The 19,920-nt window shown below is 39.7% G+C and overlaps 2 protein-coding genes across 4 annotated transcripts in view; one reads left to right on the forward strand and one right to left on the reverse strand.

Annotated features, from left to right (window-relative positions):
- Positions 1-4,482, forward strand: part of pde4cb (phosphodiesterase 4C, cAMP-specific b) — an 88,854-nt gene extending 84,372 nt beyond the window's left edge. For all 3 annotated transcript variants that reach the window (XM_041935748.1, XM_041935749.1, XM_041935750.1), the window contains one exon: positions 27-4,482. In XM_041935748.1, the coding sequence (XP_041791682.1) occupies positions 27-590 (564 nt within the window). In that variant the 3' untranslated portion in view covers positions 591-4,482. The remainder of the gene's footprint in view (positions 1-26) is intronic.
- Positions 3,424-8,924, reverse strand: LOC121605710 (gamma-interferon-inducible lysosomal thiol reductase-like). The gene is made up of 7 exons (XM_041935751.1): positions 8,771-8,924; positions 7,579-7,767; positions 7,386-7,457; positions 7,208-7,297; positions 6,243-6,395; positions 5,130-5,198; positions 3,424-4,821 (listed from the first exon to the last, which is right to left on the reverse strand). The coding sequence occupies exons 1-7, from the start codon at positions 8,909-8,911 to the stop codon at positions 4,762-4,764; spliced, it is 774 nt and encodes a 257-aa protein (XP_041791685.1). The 5' UTR covers positions 8,912-8,924; the 3' UTR covers positions 3,424-4,761.
- Between the last annotated feature and the right edge of the window lie 10,996 nt (positions 8,925-19,920).

Raw genomic sequence — 19,920 nt, forward strand, 5'->3', positions numbered from 1 at the left:
TTTACTGATATTATTTCCATGACTAGGTGGGGTTTATCGACTACATTGTCCATCCTCTCTGGGAGACGTGGGCAGACTTGGTGCACCCTGACGCCCAGGACATCCTGGACACGCTGGAGGACAACAGGGAGTGGTACCAAAGTATGATCCCCCGCAGTCCGTCGCCCTCTAGCCCCGAGGAGCACATTACTGAGGTGGGGCCAGGAGGAGAAGCTATGGGACCAGGAGGGGTTGTCCCTTCAGGAGGAGGAGGAGGGGACAAGTTCCAGTTTGAACTAACTCTGGAGGAAGAAGAGGAGGATGAGGAGGAGGTGGAGTCTGACCTAGAGAGCCCTCTAGAGGAGGAGTCCCTGTCGGGTGCGGAGCGGCACCGGGACTCCTCCTCATCCTCCCACTCTTTGTCCCCAGACCCACGCAGCAGCAGGTACCGTCCCCCATCGCCTCACCCGTCTCGGACCCTGAATCTGGCTGCCATGTCGGTACGGAGCCCCCACAGGACACTGCCCTCCCCGGGACGGGAGGGCGCCGACAGGGACAGAGAACTGAGCCAGGAGGGCGACGGGGTGGCCTGCCTGCGCATGGGCACGTAACAACCAGCACAACCTGCCCCGCCTGACAGACACGAGTGCTGGATGTAGTGAGACGGAGGCAGGGCAGGCATTCATTTATAAAGTCTGTAAAATCACGACAGTCCCTTTACACTGGAGACACCCTCTCTGGACAACAGAGGGACGTTCCCCCCTCTGTTTTATTTCATCTTTTAATGAGAAGAATCGCCTGATTGGCCATGTGTCCCGTCCTGCTTTGTTGTAGCTTCAGTTCGGACTGTCCCAGACGAAGACTGCTGCATTTTAACTGGGAAGAAGAGCGCAGCCAAGATGTGATACTCTTAACAAAAGGTAAAGGAAATGTCTTCCTCCAAAATAACTGTTTGTGACATTCAGACACGAGCGAATGAGGATCGCTGCGGTTTGACAGGGTCTTGGAATTTATTTTGCACCATATTTTTAATTTAGGATTTGAAATTACCAAGTCCGGTTGGAATGAGTGTGGATTCATTCCTTAAGAATGATGTGAGCGATGAATCATTTTACCAAATACAGGATGTAGATAAGCAGCGAGAAGATCGATGGACCGAAACCTCAGGGTATGAAGAGAAACATAAATCTAATGTAGCACGGATGTAGTGGGTTCCCCTGATGTGACCCCGACCCCAAACCGTCTTTCCTGTTTCATTTACCTCCAAACCAGAGACAACTGGGACTTTGTTTAACCAGCGTGTCTCTACATTTCATTACAACCCTTTAATAGAAAATCTGGCAACTGAAGCAATCAAATAATATATATTTAAACCAGCTTGTAGCACCGCAGAGATTGAACACTGAAGAAGACTGAACCCCAGTCTCACCTGTTGAAAATAAGAGACACCACCTGTATAATATTTTTTTTTTTACCTGAAATGATTTGAGACGGTGTTGTTGTTAGGTTTCAATTTCTGAACCGTTCTGTTGTCGTACATCTGCTGGTCTTGTCTGTGTTTATGTGCTTGAAAAGCTCTTTTTTTTTTTTTTTTTTAATCAGGGTGCCTCCGGTCCGCAGTAGCACTTTACCGCCTCTGCCCTTCAGCTCTTCTATTCAGTCTCACAAAGGGCTTCACCCACTGTAGGCCTACTGATACACACAGTACAGGACATCAGGCTCAAGGTACTGGAAGGCCGGGCAGGAAACTAACTGGTTGGTTGATTCAGGATTTTGCAAACTAACTTCAGATCCTTAACGGAGGATTTGACAGCCATGTCAATTCCTAACATTCTGGTGGTCAGATAATACTGGAATTACAAGACTCCTTTTGCTTTTTTTGTTTTTGTTGCAAACTGATGCCCCCATTATCATCAAAAACAGGTGCAGCCAGCTGTCATCTTAAAAACAAATCCACCTGAGCTGCACTTTCCTCTTTAAGGCAAATTTATGACTGCAAAGTCCCCTGAATGTTGGCTACATTCAGTTTATTTATGCCAATATTGACAGCAGCACAGATGCTTTACACAACACTGTTTAACAGATGTAGAATTATATAATTTCAAACCTGTGAAACGGAGTCCTTCCTTTCCTTTCCGTCCTTTTACTAGAACAGTTGTTATTTGAAATATCCTCTTTTTTCCCTGAATCAGTGAGGATCTTGTAATTCCAAATAAATCACCATGGAGTTGCTTTCCTGCCGACAGGTTGTGGAGATCAGAGGGAGCACAGTTTAATCGCCTGTAGTTCAAAGTGAACAGATTGTGTTCCATCAGATTATCAGTCTTATTTGGTAGATAGTACTCGACTGGGATAACTGTGTGCCATAAGTGTTGAAAACACGCAAACACCTGCCAGCCTACGGTGCTGAACATTTTTACACTAGAGATTTTAACCTGATGATTGTATCGAAGTCATTGACTTTATAGTGTTAGTTTTTAACGAATGTTAACAGTATTTAAAGCAGACAATTTATTAGATTTTGTGCAACTTATGAGCAGTCTGTTCAGCCCTTTCCTAATCAGATAGCTGAGACTTGAGAATGTGTGTAGTTTCAGGAGTTCAGGACTCTTTGTTCCAAGTCCATGTTGAGTCTAGAGCAGTGTTTGTCGGCGTCACTGAGGTAGAAAGACCAGGAAGCAAACAAGCACTACACAAGATATGATGCAGTTCCTGGTCAGGCAGTAGTAGAAAACACTAGTCTAACAGTATTTCATTAACTCAGCTAGTAACCTTTATTGATCAGCCTTACATGTGATAGAGTGGTTGGAGCCTACTGTTAAAGGACCATTATGCTGTTCTTAACATGCCGATCCTCACAGCGTCATTTGATCTACAGTTCTGGAAGACTGGAAAAGTAAGAAAATTGCTCATTTCGAGGCTTTAAAAAAAAAAATAAATAAATAAAAAGGGAATTGCAAAGAAAAATCAGGACAGAAAACTTTGCATTTCTGTCCTTGTTTTCAGTGTATGACAGAAGAAATATGATTTGCTATGAAAATGATGAAGTGATAATCTGAGAAATCAAGATAAATGTAAAACATTATGCAAAGTTTTGATGAGTTATGTTCAGCTTTCGGTGTTGAAATTCCTCCAGATTGGAAATGTCATGTAAACCTCAGCAGATTTATTTTTTTGCCTGGATATAATACACTCTTTATTCCCAGACTTGATGTCTAGTGCCAGTAACAGGCCAAAGTTTATACACAAGAAATGTCAGAATCTAGGGGGCAGATTGCCTTGAATACAGCTGAACACTTTCTCACCATCATGGCCTTTTCTTTAGAGTCATCCTGACAGGAAACCTTAAACAAACAAACTGCACAACCACCACTGTGTTATTTTTGTTTTACATGAAACACTCTCATTCTGTAATGAAGACTGCAGCCTAGCAGGGATTTAACAGTTACATTTTTATTTTACAGTTCCTGGTTAAGAAGCACATTTCCTCCAGTTGGTTAAATTTGGGGCTAAAGGAGCTCAGACAGGCAGTTAGACATCAGGACTTTGTATTAAATTTAAAAATACTGATCCACAGGCATTCAACGATGACAATTTCTGCTTCCTGAGACTCATTTGAACCATCAGCGTTTTCAGGAAGTATGTTCTTGGAACAATTTATATTAAAAAAAGCAAAGAAAACATAAAAATCTTTTACATTTTTAATCTAAATGAGAATCTGTGCTTCTATGTGACAGCTATTACACAGCAGTGATCCACTCTGTTGTAAACACCGTGTGGTAGCTGTCCTGTGACACAGGAAGTGATGACTTTTTACATTTCCAGTGATTATGAAATACAGTGAAGCCCTGTGTGGTTTGCACAAACAATAACAGCCACCATGAGCAGAAAATCACATACACATTAATCACTCTAAGCTCTTATTATAAAATTCCTCAATTTTGCAACGTGTCACTTTCCTGTTCAACATGACATTTTCATCATGTGGGATTTCTGTGGATTTGAAATGTTTGACAGCAGCCGATTTCAGTTTGCAGTCAGCTGAATGTACCATTTGTAGCTCAGTGATCTGAGGCACATGGGCATGTTAAACACAGCGCTGTGGCTCTTTACAGGAAGACATCGGTGCCATACAGTGTTAAATGTGTTGACGAGCAGCAGAGTCCCTGCTGTCACTCTGTTATTGTGTTGCGCTGATACTGCCACCATTAATGTTCATGCTGTCTTGTTTTCTCAGCCTCTGTGTTGTGCAAACTTCTATAAAGATATTTATTCTTCAAACGTGTCTGTCGAGACAAAGTACTGTAACATAGGACTTTTAATTTTATGTTCTGGAGCCTAAAAATCAAGTATACTTTACAAGTATGTATACATCTGCCACTCCAATGTTCTGTCAAAGAAAATAACTATATTTTTGTTCTTTTATGCCAAAAGAGTCTCGGGAGTTCAGGGTGTTTCAAGTTGAAAATGCCAATAAATTATATGGAAATTTATCAGACTGGCTGTGTTTGTCATTACTTTCTTCATTAAATCGACCCAATAAAACAGGTTTTTAAATGAGAATAATGTCAGTCAAAAAAACAAGATGGATTTATTCCACTTTCATCCCATCAAAGTACAAAAGGAACATAGAAATTGTGTGATTTCATATCCTTGCTTCTATCAACTACTCCCACAAAAAGAAAACATGTTAGTAGGATTGTGATTGTGTTATTTGGTACATTACTGTATGCATGTTATGATTAGTTGTTTTCCTGCAGGCAGCACACGGTCTAAAGTTGCTCAGCAGAAGCCTCTGTTCAGTCTGACCGGGGCCCCAGTGCAAGCTGGAGGCTTCACCCCCTGAGGACACAACACAGCACACACAGTGTTACAGTCACTTCATTCACAGATGGAGATGATGTTTCTCCCTGAGACAAGACACACTTCTGCATGTTAACAGTGATGGACAAATTGTATATATATTTATTATACACATGTTTTGTGGAAATATATTCTCTCTCAGGCTTTTTAATTATCACCTTGTTAAAAGATTCCCAAAACTTCTTCACATGTATTTCTACCAGTACTAATATCTAAAATATCCCAAAGCAGAGTTACAGTAACTACAAAAAAAAAAACACAAAAAACACAAACAGGCAAGTCGTCACCTTGTAGAGTTTGCAAACCAGATGGAAAAGAGATGACATCGCCATGTCCTCATTCTCCTCTGTGTATTCCTGAAAGACAACAATTTTAATTAGTTACAGCGCTTAGTCAACATTACCTGCCAGTTGTATGGATGTTTGGTTTTATATTTTGATATTTTGAGTCTGTTGTTCACGTTTGAACTCTTAGTCTGCACCCTGTAGACTGTTTGAATCTCACTCAAATGACATTATGTCTGGGTCCAGAGAAACATTTGTACCGTTTGACTTCAATCTGCAGTTTACAGTGCTAACGTTTGCAAACACCTCAAGCTTTTACATAATTTCTGCTACAAAATGATCAGGAAAAAAATTCCATGGAACTTCTTAAAATGCTATGTCAGCACAGCTTGACAGTAGTGGAACGTAAGCACATTTACTGAAGTAATGTACAAATTTAAGGTACTTGGACCTTGCTCAAGTCCTTTCTTCTCAGACAACTTTATACATCTACTCCATTGCAGGGAAATACTGTACTTTCTACTTCACTGCATTTATTTGGCATCTTTAGTTACTCTACAAATTAAGATTTTTACACACAAATTATATGAAAATGTACCTGTACAGCTGAAACTGTCAATTGACTGACAAAAATAAGTGGAAAGCATTTACATAATTGTTTTGTCATTTTTCATGTAAAAACATTTCATGGTTTCAGCTTCTCAAATGTGAGAATTTGCTGATACTATTGTTTGATCAAAAACATTGTAAAGTTTTCACTTTGGCTTCTTGGCAATTGTGAAAGTTTTCTAAATTTTTAAAAAACAGTTGATTAACGGAGAAAATAATCAGCAGATCAGAATTTTCTGAACTAAAGATTATTTTCTTTATGGATTGATCTGATTTTTCCCCTCCATTAATCAACTGATTGTTTGGTTTTTAAAAAAAAAATCTGAAAACTGTCACAATTAACCTGCAGATTCTGAAAACTCTGGGTAACTACAGTAAAATTACAATTAAAGTATGTGTAATAAGAATCATATAGTAGTTAACAGTTACAGGGGACTTGTTTTCAAATTCATCTCTCTGTAAATCCATCTATCATATAATTTGTCCCGTGTCCCATCAGCATTTTACCCCGTTGAAGGTGACCCAGGGAACGTGTGTGTGGGCGGGGTTCAGCGCTCTGGTCATGGCGGCGTTGGTGTGCATCAGCTGGTATCCCAGACCTCCGGTCAGACAGGAGTCAACACTGGACCAGGGGACAGAGGGAGCGTACAGCTGGAGACACTGAGACAACAGGACAGAGCACCAGAGACAGTACAGGTTTTTAAATCTTTAAACAATGCAGGCCTCATCACTGTTCATTTTAGTCTCACGTTTGATAAGTTTTGCACAACATGTATTTTTAAGTGTTATTATATAGTTGAAAATAGACTTTGAAGCAGCAACATCAACTCAACTCTCAATACATCCACACGTGTAACACCATTTGCACCTAGCTGTCAAAACTGTTTGTCCTTCTGGGTGGAACACCTGACCACACACAGAAAGGTTCCTGGCATATATAGTGCTGACCGCTAATTACCCCTGAGACCCAATCCCAATACACCACGCTTTATACATAATTAATTATACGTCATTAAGTAATCAATATTTCATGTTGTAGAGAAATACTAAGATAATAAGATGTGAAGCCAAGTTTTCAGGGGCTTTAACTTGAAACCAAACCTGATTTGAGGTGGTGGGTGCCCCCTAAATCGAAAATCTACAGTGATTTTACAAGATGTGACTCAGGAGAATTTGACCAGGTCACTGGAGTCATCACATATCCCAAAGTACATGGTGATGTTTGTTTGGCCTGAAAGAGATCTGACTGGAAATCCTGGAGTAGATGAGGGAAGCAGAGGAGCAACGTGGCAACTTTTTCTTGAACTACTTTCAGTGGATATAGCTTTTGCATGACAGTCAAACCAATCACGTATTCTGAACTTCACTTTAACACTAAGTCACCTCAATATTTTTGAATCAAGTTATAACAGGAGTCACAAAGCTCTGCAAATAAAGGGGAAAGCTGCAGTTTTTTGTCTGTTGATACTCACAGGTTGGGCAGCGTTTAGGACATTTGTAGCCGACTCCATGCAGTAGATGATCTGAAACGCTGAGTGCCCCGTTAAATGGATGATACAGGCCTGAGGAACAGCATCCACCAAAGACATCATGTTTCTGCATTTATCAAAATGTGACAGAGCTACAGTGCAGGTGAGGACACGTGCAAACCTCAATCATGTTTCCTCTGCATTCAGGCTCTCCATGCTGACAGGTGAAGGGAGAGTTTGCTGACGGAAGCTCCTACAACAGAAGGATGATGATGCTTAGATTATTACAGTCTAAATGTGGTCAAAAATTAAGACAAAGGGTTCATCCGATGACATGCGATTTTCTCCACTATCAGAGATGAGGATCAGCGTACCTTAGCGTTCCCGTAGGGGACCAGAGTGACGGTCATGATGTCCTGCAGCATGGTCCAGGTGGGGAAGAGCTGCTGGCCGATGAAGACTCGGCAGGCTGGACACAGACTCTCATAGTACAGAGTGACTGAAACTGGAACAACAGACTGGTTTGGTCTGATAGCGTTCAGCTCCATACACTGTTTCTGAACCTACATGAGAAACAAGACAGCAACTTGTCAACATATGTTCTCATAGAAGTTTCTAAAAGAGATGCAGGCTGTGGTCCTTGTGGTAAGCTAAACGATATGAACGCTGTGTAACATGTTGCAAAAAGCTTTTAAATATTCACAAGCTTTCTAGTTTGGTGAAGACGTATGCCCCAGTGGGCATTTTATACTCTTTGGATTTAAATGTAAATTAAAATCTTGAGTTGCAGCCTACATGTAAGGAATCAATGACAGTGTGATCATGAAGCCTCAACACTGAAAGCAAAACAAACTATACGGTTCATCTTCCAGCCTTCACTCATGTTTAAACTGATTCAGTGTTTGTGTGATTTTGGAGTGGCTCCACCGGTCACATGAAGAGCCACTGGTGTTCAATTTCTGAAGCATGACTCTCATTTAAACCCAGACTTTGAACGCCACATTTCCTGTCTGGGACAATGATGCTCAGTGATAATATTATTATTGTGCTCAGTAGTGATATGAAGAAAATAACTTTTTTGGTACTGCATACATTGACAAGGACATGAAATTACTGTTGTAAAACCTCACCAGAATAAAACTCAGACACCTTGCAATAAAATAGGCTGCAATGGACAAATGTAAAGGGAGAAGATTAAAAAAAAACAAAACTTACAAGTATCTTTCATTATTTGGCTTCCCGCCCTCATTTGCAAGAGAATGCAGCTATATAAAACACTTCATATTTGTACCATGTCAATAACATTTGAGGCAATAATGAGTGAAGCAAATCCAACAGAGACTAATTTAGTGAAAGATGCAATCTGTCACTATTTTTAGCTTTAACTGCATATTGCTTCAACATTATTATCTAATAACAAAAATAATACTGTTGTCGTCTTGTGGGGCCATTCAGCTTTATTTAATGTGAATAGTTGAGCACTTTCTGCTGTGACCCCATATGCTAAATGACATCCACGACTCCACAGACCCTGTACGCAGACTCCAGTGTGTTTATTCCACTCACCTTACATTCTATTGCTATCTGCAGGGATCGACACCACTGCGACGGGGGATAACGGCAGGACGGTTTGGGATGAGACATCCCGGAGCTTCTCCTGTCAACACAGAGGAGTAAAAACACAACGAACAGTCCTGACAGCCTCATGGTTGGAATCAGGAGGAAGTCCACTCTGCAGCCGAGGAGAGATGACTGAAACTGCTCCGCCCAGGAGCCGCCTATAACCAGCCGCTTCATCAGCTGATTGACGCCAGGTGTGATTGACTCCTGCTGCCTTCACTGATCCTCGGACGCTCCTACTTCTGGCTCCGTATATAGGAGGGAAACAAAAATTAATAATTTCTGCCTTTTCAAAATGTTGATTAATTGGAGCAGTTAAATAGTGGGGAACTAAGTCTTTGTATTGGTGACAAATGAGCATGATGATACATAAAAAATATACAAGATTTAGCAATGTTGTGAGAACTCATAATGGCATCAAAGCCTCCACCGGGGGTCCTGTCTGTTATGGCTGTTATGTTATGGTGAATGGCCTCCCTCTAGTGGCCCCACATGAGCAGAACACAGTTTACAAGCATCAACACTCGAAATTCTCGTCAAATTAAATGGAAAAAAGACAAAAAATGTGTGCATATTTAAACTCAGAATTGTGCAAAACCGGATGAGCCGCTCACTGAGCAGGGAGGAAATGACACGCCATCTTGGATGTACGATTCCTAAAGTGGGTTTAACTGATTTCACCTGCTGGTCAGTTCAGCCAGTCGGGATTTTCTTATATTAACGTTTCAAAAGTATGGAATCAATGTGAAATCTCTTGAATTGTTTCTGTGAAGTTCACCTACGTAGTCACCCGTTTTTAATGTTCAATGTTAATATTTACCATTTAAGCAAAAGCGAAATGGCTAACTGCTGTCGAACCGAAAGCCGTCCAGCATCCGTTAAGGTCACATCCGGTAACGTTCGCCAGCAGATGTATTGTCGGAACTGGAGCTGATGTTTTATTGACATAGGTCAAGAGGTACAGCAACAGAAGCCGCCTACAGGGGAAGGAGGAGTGTTTCCTCGGCGGCTCTGGGGGAACTCCATGGTCGACCATCGCGCTGCTGACTCTGACTCTGACCAAGAACCTGTTGCGTTGCCATTTCCGGAACAAACGCCTTAAATTAGGGATTATTTACTTGCCATTAGCAGTTTCTATCTGTTGGTCCACCACTATCAGCTCAGCTAAAGGCTAAAAGTTTATAACCAAGGACCTCTTTCTGTGACTGCAGAGCATCAAAATCTTCAACTGGCTGGTCATCTAAATGGCGTGGTGAGTTTCACTATACTGTCTGGTCAGGTGACAGGTTGTACACCTAAGAATACAAGTTTGCAGACACAGTCTCTGACACTCTCTTATGTGGTTTACATGGTTATACTTCATGTCCTCTGGTGCTCAGTGGTTGGTAGGCTATCATGGTCCTTTACTCATGCTTTAAACAGGATAATGGCAGGTCCGTGCTGTGAATGGAGCAGCAGCTGTTTTTGTTGTGGACTACATTTATATAATGGACTGTATTAACATGAGGCTTTTTTAATCTTACTAACCACTCAAAGTGCTTTACAACACAAGGTAGCATTCACCCATTCACACACACGTTTATACACTGGTGGCAGACATGCTGCAAGGTGCCACCTGCTCATCAGGAGCGATGATCATTCACTCACACACCAGTGGGACAGCACTGGGAGCAATGTGGGGTTCAGTATCAAGGCAAGGCCGGGGATCTTCTGATTACTGGACAGCCTTTTCATCTCCTTAGCCACAGCCGCCCCTGTTGAAGGTGGTGGACTGCAACAATCATTTAGGCTTGATCTCACTGTGATTATGCAACTTAGCACAGCTTAAATGTGAGTGAGAGGATTGTCATCACCTCCGTCTCTAATGCAATTTGACAGGCCAGGGGTGCGCCCATTATCACTGGCACGTGACGATGTTGTATGTCTGCATGTACAATGAATCGTAGTGTTTAATGTCAAACAAGTGCACACAGTGTGTATGTGGAGTGAAGGATTTTGTCTTACCAAACATTATAAATCTATGGCTCTGAGATATTTTAACCTACAATTATGTGCAGTAAATGTTTAAACTATGCTGTTTATTGATATACACAGCTGGTCAATCTAGTAAACAATAGTTTTGTTGTATTTTGTCATTTAATGAGGTTTATACCATGGTCTGGGTGAATACTCGATTCTGATTGGCTGCAGGGTGTCCGTTAAAAAGTGTATAGGACACCTATAAAAGAAGTTCCGGTCAAATAGCCTGATTGTTCTAAATTATTGCGCTGGCTCAAACGCTAGTTGGTAACCGTGGCAACAGAAACTCAGAACATACGTTAACATACATTATTTCACAGTTTATTTATCACAACGGCAAGACAGTAGACAAAACATGAGTGATTTTATAGTTTCATTTAACCTATTTGGTAAAAACGATTTAGGAAACTATTTGTGGACTTCGATTCTTTGAAACAAATTTTCGCATCATCCTCTGGACAAACACAAGCGGTAAGAGGTGCACTTGTCCTCTGAAATGATACTTTGTAACGTAACATAACGTTAAGCAATCATCTCACTTCCCTCCACTGATTAGGCCTAATATAAGAGCTGCGGCCGACTGAGCTGCAGGTTCTGTGGCCAGAGCTGGTTACCTTGGCAACGCGTCACAACGAGAGATATCAAATAGTCCGCTCAGCCGCTTCTTGTGAAAAACTTAGGATTTTAACGGTAAAAAACAACATTAAGGTATTCATAATTGATTTAATATTTATTTTTTTTGTAAGTGACCATGGTATAAGCGGGATAATGCCCTTCGAGGTGTCCATTATCAGAAATGAATGGACTTCGCGTCTGACGGTTCACGCCTCCGCGTCGTCCATTCATTTCTGATAATGGACACCTCGTCGGGCATTATCCCTTACAAGACATCTGATTATTGCAGTGAATGCTTGCTCGCTCAGCTTGACAACATGGCTAGCTTGTCTCTAGAATGGTTGTTCCTTGTTTAATTTTAGTCATTACACGCATTGTTTGTTAGACAGTGCATCAGTGACGCCTGATAAGATCAGCAGCATAAGTGTAGATGATCACAATTAAAAAGAGAGAATAACTGCAAATAGCTAATTACTTGATATGTTTTTCTGTTAAAGAGCTGACATGTGAAACCCCAGGAGGCAGATTTGATGACCTTGCAACCCAGTTATCTACAAAGGATCCAAAAAGCAACAAGGTATGTTACTGTCACAGACAGCTTTCTGTATCCTCCAAAGTAATCATTGAGTTCTCTTAACAACAAAACTGAACTTTATAACCTTGATGAAGGAGGATTTATTGTACGACTGTTAGACTGCATTTATTTTAGCTCCATGTATCCAATAAACCGGCTACTGTATGTAGTATGTGCTTGGATGCTTCATAGAAACATGCCATCACTGTATATTTTAGAGAGAAGTGGAGGATAAATACTATATCCCACCAACAATGTTCCACACAAACTCTCTTCCACATTCTGGCAAATATGTAAGTAGTGTACATGGGACACACAGATAATCTGAGCTACAGAGACATTTACACAGTCTTCCTTTCAGCTACTGGTCTTCACTGGGTTTGTGTGTTTGTGAGTGAGTCTGTATGTGCATGTGTATGCACGTGTGTGTGTCAACAGTTGTTAGTTAGAATACAGTGATGGAGGAGTATTATTAATCTGAATCTGCATTGTATTTTAAATTATAATGGTAATGGAGTAAAAAGTACAATATTTGCCTCTGAAATGTATCGGAGTAGAATCAGAAAATACCTAGAAATTATACTCTGTTGTGGGAGCAGTCCCCCTTCCCTCTAAAGTTAACACAGAAAACCTGATTAAAGCTGTCTCTCCACCACTGCACTGCAAGTAAGTTTCTAGAAGGTTTAGTAAAGGTATAGAAAACCAACAGAGCCAACAGGCATGACGTGCATGCTGCTGATTCTGTGAAACTGAGTCATTAAGTGGAAGGGCCGTGTTCAAAAAATTAGCAATGCTGAGTTTACTTAGTGAGGTCATTGATTCTGTGAAAAAAAATAGATGTTAAACAGGTGGCCCTTATTTAAGGATCAAGGCAACTGACACTGCATAACTGGCTGTGCTTTTGTCCTTGAAAAACAGAGTAAAATGGGTCATTCAAGACACTGTTCAGAAGAAGAGCGTTCTTTGATTAAGAAATTAATAAAAGTGGGGAAAAGCTATAAAGTTCAGAAAATGATGGCTGTTAAGCTAAAATGATGTCAAACGCTTTAAAATGGCAGCCAAAAACCAGAAAGTCGAGGAAGAAAAAGAAAAACGACTGGACGAATGGATCGGAGACTTACCAAACTGGCAAAGGCTCAGCCAATGATCAGCTCCAGCAGGATCAAAGACGATCTAAGGTTGCCTGTGAGTACTGTAACAATCAGACAACGTCGATGTGAAGCCAAGCTATCAGCAAGAAGCCCCCGCAAAGTCCCATTATTAATAAGAAGACATGTGCTGAAGTGGTTACAATTTGCCAAAGAACACATTGACTGGCCTAAAAAGAAATGGCATAATATTTTGTGGACTGATGAGAGTAAGATTGTTCTTTTTGGGTCTAACGGCCACAGGCAGTTTGTCAGACGTCCTGCGAACACTGAATTCAAGCCACAGTACACAGTGAAGACAGTGAAGCATGGTGGTGCAAGCATCATGATATGGGGATGTTTCTCATACTATGGTGTTGGTCCTATTTATCGCACACCTGGGATCATGGGTCAGTTTGAGTACATCAGAATACTGGAAGAAGTCATGTTGCCGTATGCTGAAGAGGAAATGCCTTTGAAATGGGTGTTTCAACAAGACAATGACTCCAAACACACCAGCAAGCAGGCAAAATCATGGTTCCAGACAAACAGCATTCAAGTAATGGAGAGGCCAGCACAATCCCCGGACCTTAATCCCATAGAAAACTTGTGGGCTGACATAAAAAATGCTGTTCATGAGGAGAAACCAAGAAATGCAGAGGAATTATGGAATGTAGTACAATTGTCCTGGGCTGCAATACCTGTTGACCAAGCCAGAAATTGGCCGACTCCATGCACAACAGCTACAAACTACAATTGGTTTGGTTGTTTTTTAGCGTATTAACTTCTCATTTGTTGTATATTCTGTCATGTATACAGTAAGTACAGGCAATTTATCATTATGAAAATTAAACTGTGATAATGACACCAACAGATTAAAATAATTTCTCAATTTACCTGCATGTTTTTTAATGTAATTTTTAAAATATTTTTATTCACTTTATTGATCCCAAACTGGGAACTTCTTCTCTGCATTTCACCCATCACTGTTTTTGAAACACACACATGCACACACATGTTCTCTTAATCCAAGAGAGCAAGCCATTCGTATTTGAAAATTATATCTTTTATGCAGCATACCGGGAAACATTTGGTCATGACCAAGTTAATGCCAATAAGTAAATCTATGTGCAACTGTTTTGAATCTGCTAAAGGTTTGTAAAGCCACAGCATGTGGTACTGTGGTACAGTACATGGTGTCGCCAGTCTTTGTATAGCATAATCTGAGTTTTGCCCCAGTCTTATAATGTAAACAGTAAATGGTATTTCTGATGTGTGTTGGTTAGACTTGACAAGTCCAGGCATGTCAAATAATACTCACAATTCATTAAACCATGATTTCAAATTTATTTGGGGATCTGAAAGTGCATACATGAACAATGATGTTCTGAAGTGGGTAAAGTCAGGTTTTACACCAACGAAAAATGTTTGAAACCATCAATTTTCCTCAGATAGGACTTCTAAAGAAAACACAAGCTAGTTCAAAAAAGCTGGATGTTATTGCATAATCAGTACAGTAGATGAACATTTACAATAGCAGTATTTTCTCACAGCGATAGGCTATTAACAATGGGCAGCTAATGCTTTAGATTAAAACAGACAAGTCCATACAGCCACAATGGAAAAATTGAAAGTTAAAGTTACAGAAACATCATCTTTACAGGTACTACATTGAATGTGATGCAGAGACAGGTAGAGGTATTTGATCATATGCACAGCTCAAAGTCAAACAAAACCTGTCTAAATATATCAGGTCACTGGATTTCAGACATTTAATAAACTTAATAATGATCTTCCCATCTAACTCGAGTGCGATGAAAACAAACTAATCTCCCAAAATGTTGTGGTTTCTGTTTGACAAACATGGTTAGATCCCACCGTGTTGATGGCATGGAAGAAAGATGATGGATATGGACAAACCACTGAATGATAACCAAGCACTGCGTGAATGCAAGTATAACTTCCCTCCTTCCACCTTGCGCATATCCGCATCAAACCCTTAAGTAACATAACCATTCCTATGCTTACAAAACTTTATCTCCAGCATAATTCCAAACCCTTCTATACTGCTTATACAGTCCCTACATAACCATTCCCTTCACTTAACTATACCTCACCTTGTACCTGAGCAGATCCATTTCTGTATAACAACACATTCACCACTTGATAAACTGTTCTTGACCAGTTCTGCAAAAGACTCAAGTTTGCATTCCCTACAAATGTTTTTGAACATATCCTGACTCTCATAGTATGAAGCCTTATCAATCTCATCAACGCAAGTAAATTGACTTACTTAACAAGACGGAAAGTCCTTCCTAAAAGAGTCCAACCGGGTCTCATTTGTTTGAAATCAAAGGTTTGTAGCTGTCATTACTACAGTGTGCACCAGTTAGGCAGACTTTCCATTTATGTCTTCCCTGCCATAAATCCATTGTATCTAGCACAAAATTTCAGGAATAAGAACAAGTCTCATTGATTTTAAACCTTCTTGGTAGAAGGTTTTATGGAGCATATGCTACTGAACTGGCAAATTCAAATAAAGAAGACAGGAGTCTAAAAATCCAAGTTTAAATAACCACTTATTTATCCTCTCCTTTAGTCAAAAACATGGCCTTTACAATGTTGAAATTTTGACAAGCTACCTAGATAGCTTACCAAGATAACTAGTACCTGGGTACCTATCAAGATAAATATTGGTTTGACAGAGAACTGCTCAACATGATTTCATCTGAAAGTACATCATGACACACATTTTGTGATATTAGACACCAGTTCTTCTCCTGTGAAACAGTAATCATTTTCTAATGTGTTTTCGGTACATCTCTATTTAATTTTTGTTTGCACAATGATAAAACAGTAAAGTAAAAAAAAAAACAGACAGTGACAACAGAAAAAGGCCAAATTGAGGACATACACTTACAAATATGTCTGACTTTACAGTACTAATCACTAAGTGGTCAGCTCATTAGAGACAGGATTTTTTAAAAACTCCTATTAGTGCTTTATCAGTGCCATGACATATCAATCTCATCAGCAACTTGTCCATATTTAGCACCACCACATGTCCACCTGCTTCAGGTGGATGTACGTGAGGACAGTATCTCCACCTCACGTGAGATACTTGTGTGCAAATGCTATGCTTTAAATCGAAACCCCACAGAGCAGTGCTGCAGCCTGTGTTTGTGCACATATAAGGTGTATACCTTTTCTGCATTTCCGCTACAAAATTTACGGGGATATGTGAAGTTTCTCTTTTAGAGTTGACAATGTTAAATACATTTGTATTTCAAGTTATGGACTTGATTTAAAACTCAATCTGTTCAGTGTGCAAAAAGTAATAAAAAAAACAGATATCTTAATTGACATATGCCTACGATATGGTTTCACATGCCAGACATGCAATCAACATACCTTAACAGTACCATAACAGTCATTTAGGTGCTTCCATCCATGTTTACTGTGTAGCAAGTTAATATAAGCTGAAAAAACTGCCATTTTAATTAACATCCTGTAAGACAGGAATTCCAGCTAACAAAGATGAATGCTCAACAGTCTGATGACAGCAGGTGTGAGTCTTTTAAATAGTATTCCCTCTTTTTGCTTTTAGAAAACAGATGGAGTCCTATTCTACACAGTATAGTACTGCTTGTCAATAAGCACTGTGTATTACAAAACAGCATGAACAGCTAACCAAAATTTTAAAAATTGCTTCTTCGCCTAAAAGAGTAACTACACACAGGTTTAAAGTCCTGCTTTCACCGCCATCTAGTGGTTGTGGCACGCTCTGTCCACAATCTGTGCACAGCAGCACTAGACATTTTACCACTGTGCAACACTATACCTCAGCTCCACGTGGTGACAAACTCAACAGACGACACCCAACATGAAAGCTTTGCCATTGACTTTGATAAAGACGTCACAGTATAACATACTGTATAACTGACAGGTGATCTTGGAAAGACAACTACAGCAATGAGTGCTGAGCACCAAAAAAACCCTTGAATTTCATAGAATGCAGCTAACCCATCAAAGAACGGTAACGAAACATATCTTATAGCTGGTGGTGAACTTGTAGCACTAGAGCTGGTATCCAAACAGTGCCCAGCCACAATGTCCATATTATGATTAGTAATACACATAATACCTAAGTAATCCTTTACACAACGGTGGCATGCAAAATCAAACATTTACACCTTTTCACTGCCACAAAGTAGGAATTGGACACAATTTTTCCAACTCCAATCATGACAATAAACTGATAACTTCAAGTGTATGTACGCAACAAACATCAAGCATGTGTTTGACTAACAAACGCTAAGAGAGAAGCGCATATAAGGTGACCCATTAATCAGGAAAAAATGCATACAGAAAAATGAAAATGTAATCAAACCAGTGACCAAATGGACTATGCTATATTTAATGCCTACTGTATTTTCCCCTATAAAAATAGTTTGAATGAGTCACTGTAACCCACAAGCACCACTTCATGTCCACTCTCAAAAAGTACTACCAAAGGAGTCCCTGTTACCAGTCCAGGGCTAGAGGGACCTGCATAGGCCTGAAATGTAAACAATTTTCATTTCAAATGATGTTTATCATTATAGATGTAATTTTTCATCACCATTTTGAATAAACCTCACACTTTAAGGAGAGCTGTGTACCAGCATGCATGAAACAAGTGAATTCCAATATCATAATTTTATCACATTTTTGGTAACATATCTATTTGGTCCACTATAGCTGGAATCATACCTAGCTAACTAACATGCCTGCAAAATTCAAGCAGTCATGGTGATAATTTTATAACTGTTTGGTCAATAACTATGATATAATAATTTCTTATTTGTTGAAGTAACTAGTTTTTAACAGCCCATAATTTTGCTATACCTTTTTAGCCTACGTGTCTTTAGCCTTTCAGCCTCTAGCTGTGTACTTTAGCTCATGGCTGAAATGAAACCGTTATCTAAGTTTTTCATTTTTCTGCTTATTTTCTATTAAAAACTTTACATAAACTTAGAGACCTACCTCATGTGTGCAATTTCTTATACCAAGTGTGATGTTAGTTCATTGTGGCAACTGCCAGGGGAATACGGTCTATTAGACACAAATTTTTACAAAATAATTAAAAATATAATTATTTAAATATGATGCTGAAAAGCAGTCAGTTATAGGAAAATAACTATGTTTAATGATTATATTCTCCTTGAGGGTACTCCAAAGTACTTGTGCTATTGGAGTCTTGTATCCAGCTAGACACAACCTCAGTGTTCGGTTCATCACTACATTGTTGTTTACACCCATCATTGTACTTATGTACGGGACAAGACACCTGTCCTCACAGTAACACAAAGGAAGTTATGATGGCTGGACAGAAACACTTAAGGGCACTTTTCAACCAGAACCCGAAATCTAAAAGACTTGTTTTATCAATCCACATCAGGCTCCAGAGACTTGTCAAAGCTCTTGGATCACTGATTCCAACCAAAGTTCCCACCAAATAATAACAAAACAATTAAAAAAAACACCTGTCTGACTCATCGAAGATTGACCTGAACCAGACTGATATCTCACATATACAGTACCTAAGTAACTGTATATTTGCTTGTACGTAACACAGAAATGCTTTCTGTATTTGCCTGTGCTTTGTGTCTGCTGCTTCACAGTAAATACCCACTCATATATTATTACTAACTCTTAAAAGTGTTAACGAGCAAACTTAAAGCAACACATAGAATCCGCAAACTTTACCCTGATTGTCCCATTTCTCTACAAACAAATATCAATATCTTCCTTCAGAATAATTTGAAAGATGCTATAATGACAATGCTATAAAGCATAAATACATCCCAGAGGTAGAATCCATGAATTTCTGTTCTGTCTTGCTTGTAATGTCCTGAAAATTATGAAGAAATGTACACCATGAAGTCAGGACATGATTGAGTGCTTTCGCTCTTGAAAATCTCAATGTGAAAACTGAAAGATTCCCAGATGTCAGTAAGAAAATAACTTTTATATTCCTGATCAAAGAAATAAAAGCTTTCAACTTCAGTTCAACCGGCAACATCAATATGAGATATCAGTGGTAAGATGCACAGCTCTCACTTCTGTGCCTGTTTTTGTTCTGGTTGTCTTGTTTTGGATAAAGTGCTTGTGTGTCTCCTCAGTTTCTGCACTACCCATAATACGTGTGTGCTAGGTAGTGCAGAGTCCCATCCTGAGCTCAGTTCCCCAAAAGCACCTAACACTGCAACTGCACTGATTATATGGATTTAAGATACTGTGGATGGATGCAACAAGTTCACTTTTTCCAAAGCTTAAGAAGTGGATTTGGCTTGGAGCACTGTGTGCTGGCTGAGGCACAGCATGATAAGGAGCAATAATTTGGATTGTTGGACAAGAATGTTTTCAAAATGTTTGAGGCAAGATTGGCCCAATGTAGAGACCATGACTTGGATAATGTGTGAAACTTATTATTTGCTTCTTAAATATTTAGGATTTCTTGTACCTGCCTTTCAGAAAAAAAGCTACCAGCACAGGTTTGGGAAATTCGCTGATACCAGTACTAGTGTTGTCATCATGAAGCAATAATTCAGTACTACCTCAATACTGCTGCAACAGATTTAGTTCAGTGTTAAACGCTAAGTACTTAATCCCGATTGTGTTTTGCAAGCCTAATGTGCAGATGGCGAGTAAATAGGATATCTAATATTAGTATTAGGCATTAAAGAAAGTACAGAGCTGCAATGTGACTGATGCCAGGA

The sequence above is a fragment of the Chelmon rostratus genome, chromosome 4 (genome assembly GCF_017976325.1).
Source record: "Chelmon rostratus isolate fCheRos1 chromosome 4, fCheRos1.pri, whole genome shotgun sequence".
Classification (NCBI taxonomy): Eukaryota; Metazoa; Chordata; class Actinopteri; order Chaetodontiformes; family Chaetodontidae; genus Chelmon; species Chelmon rostratus.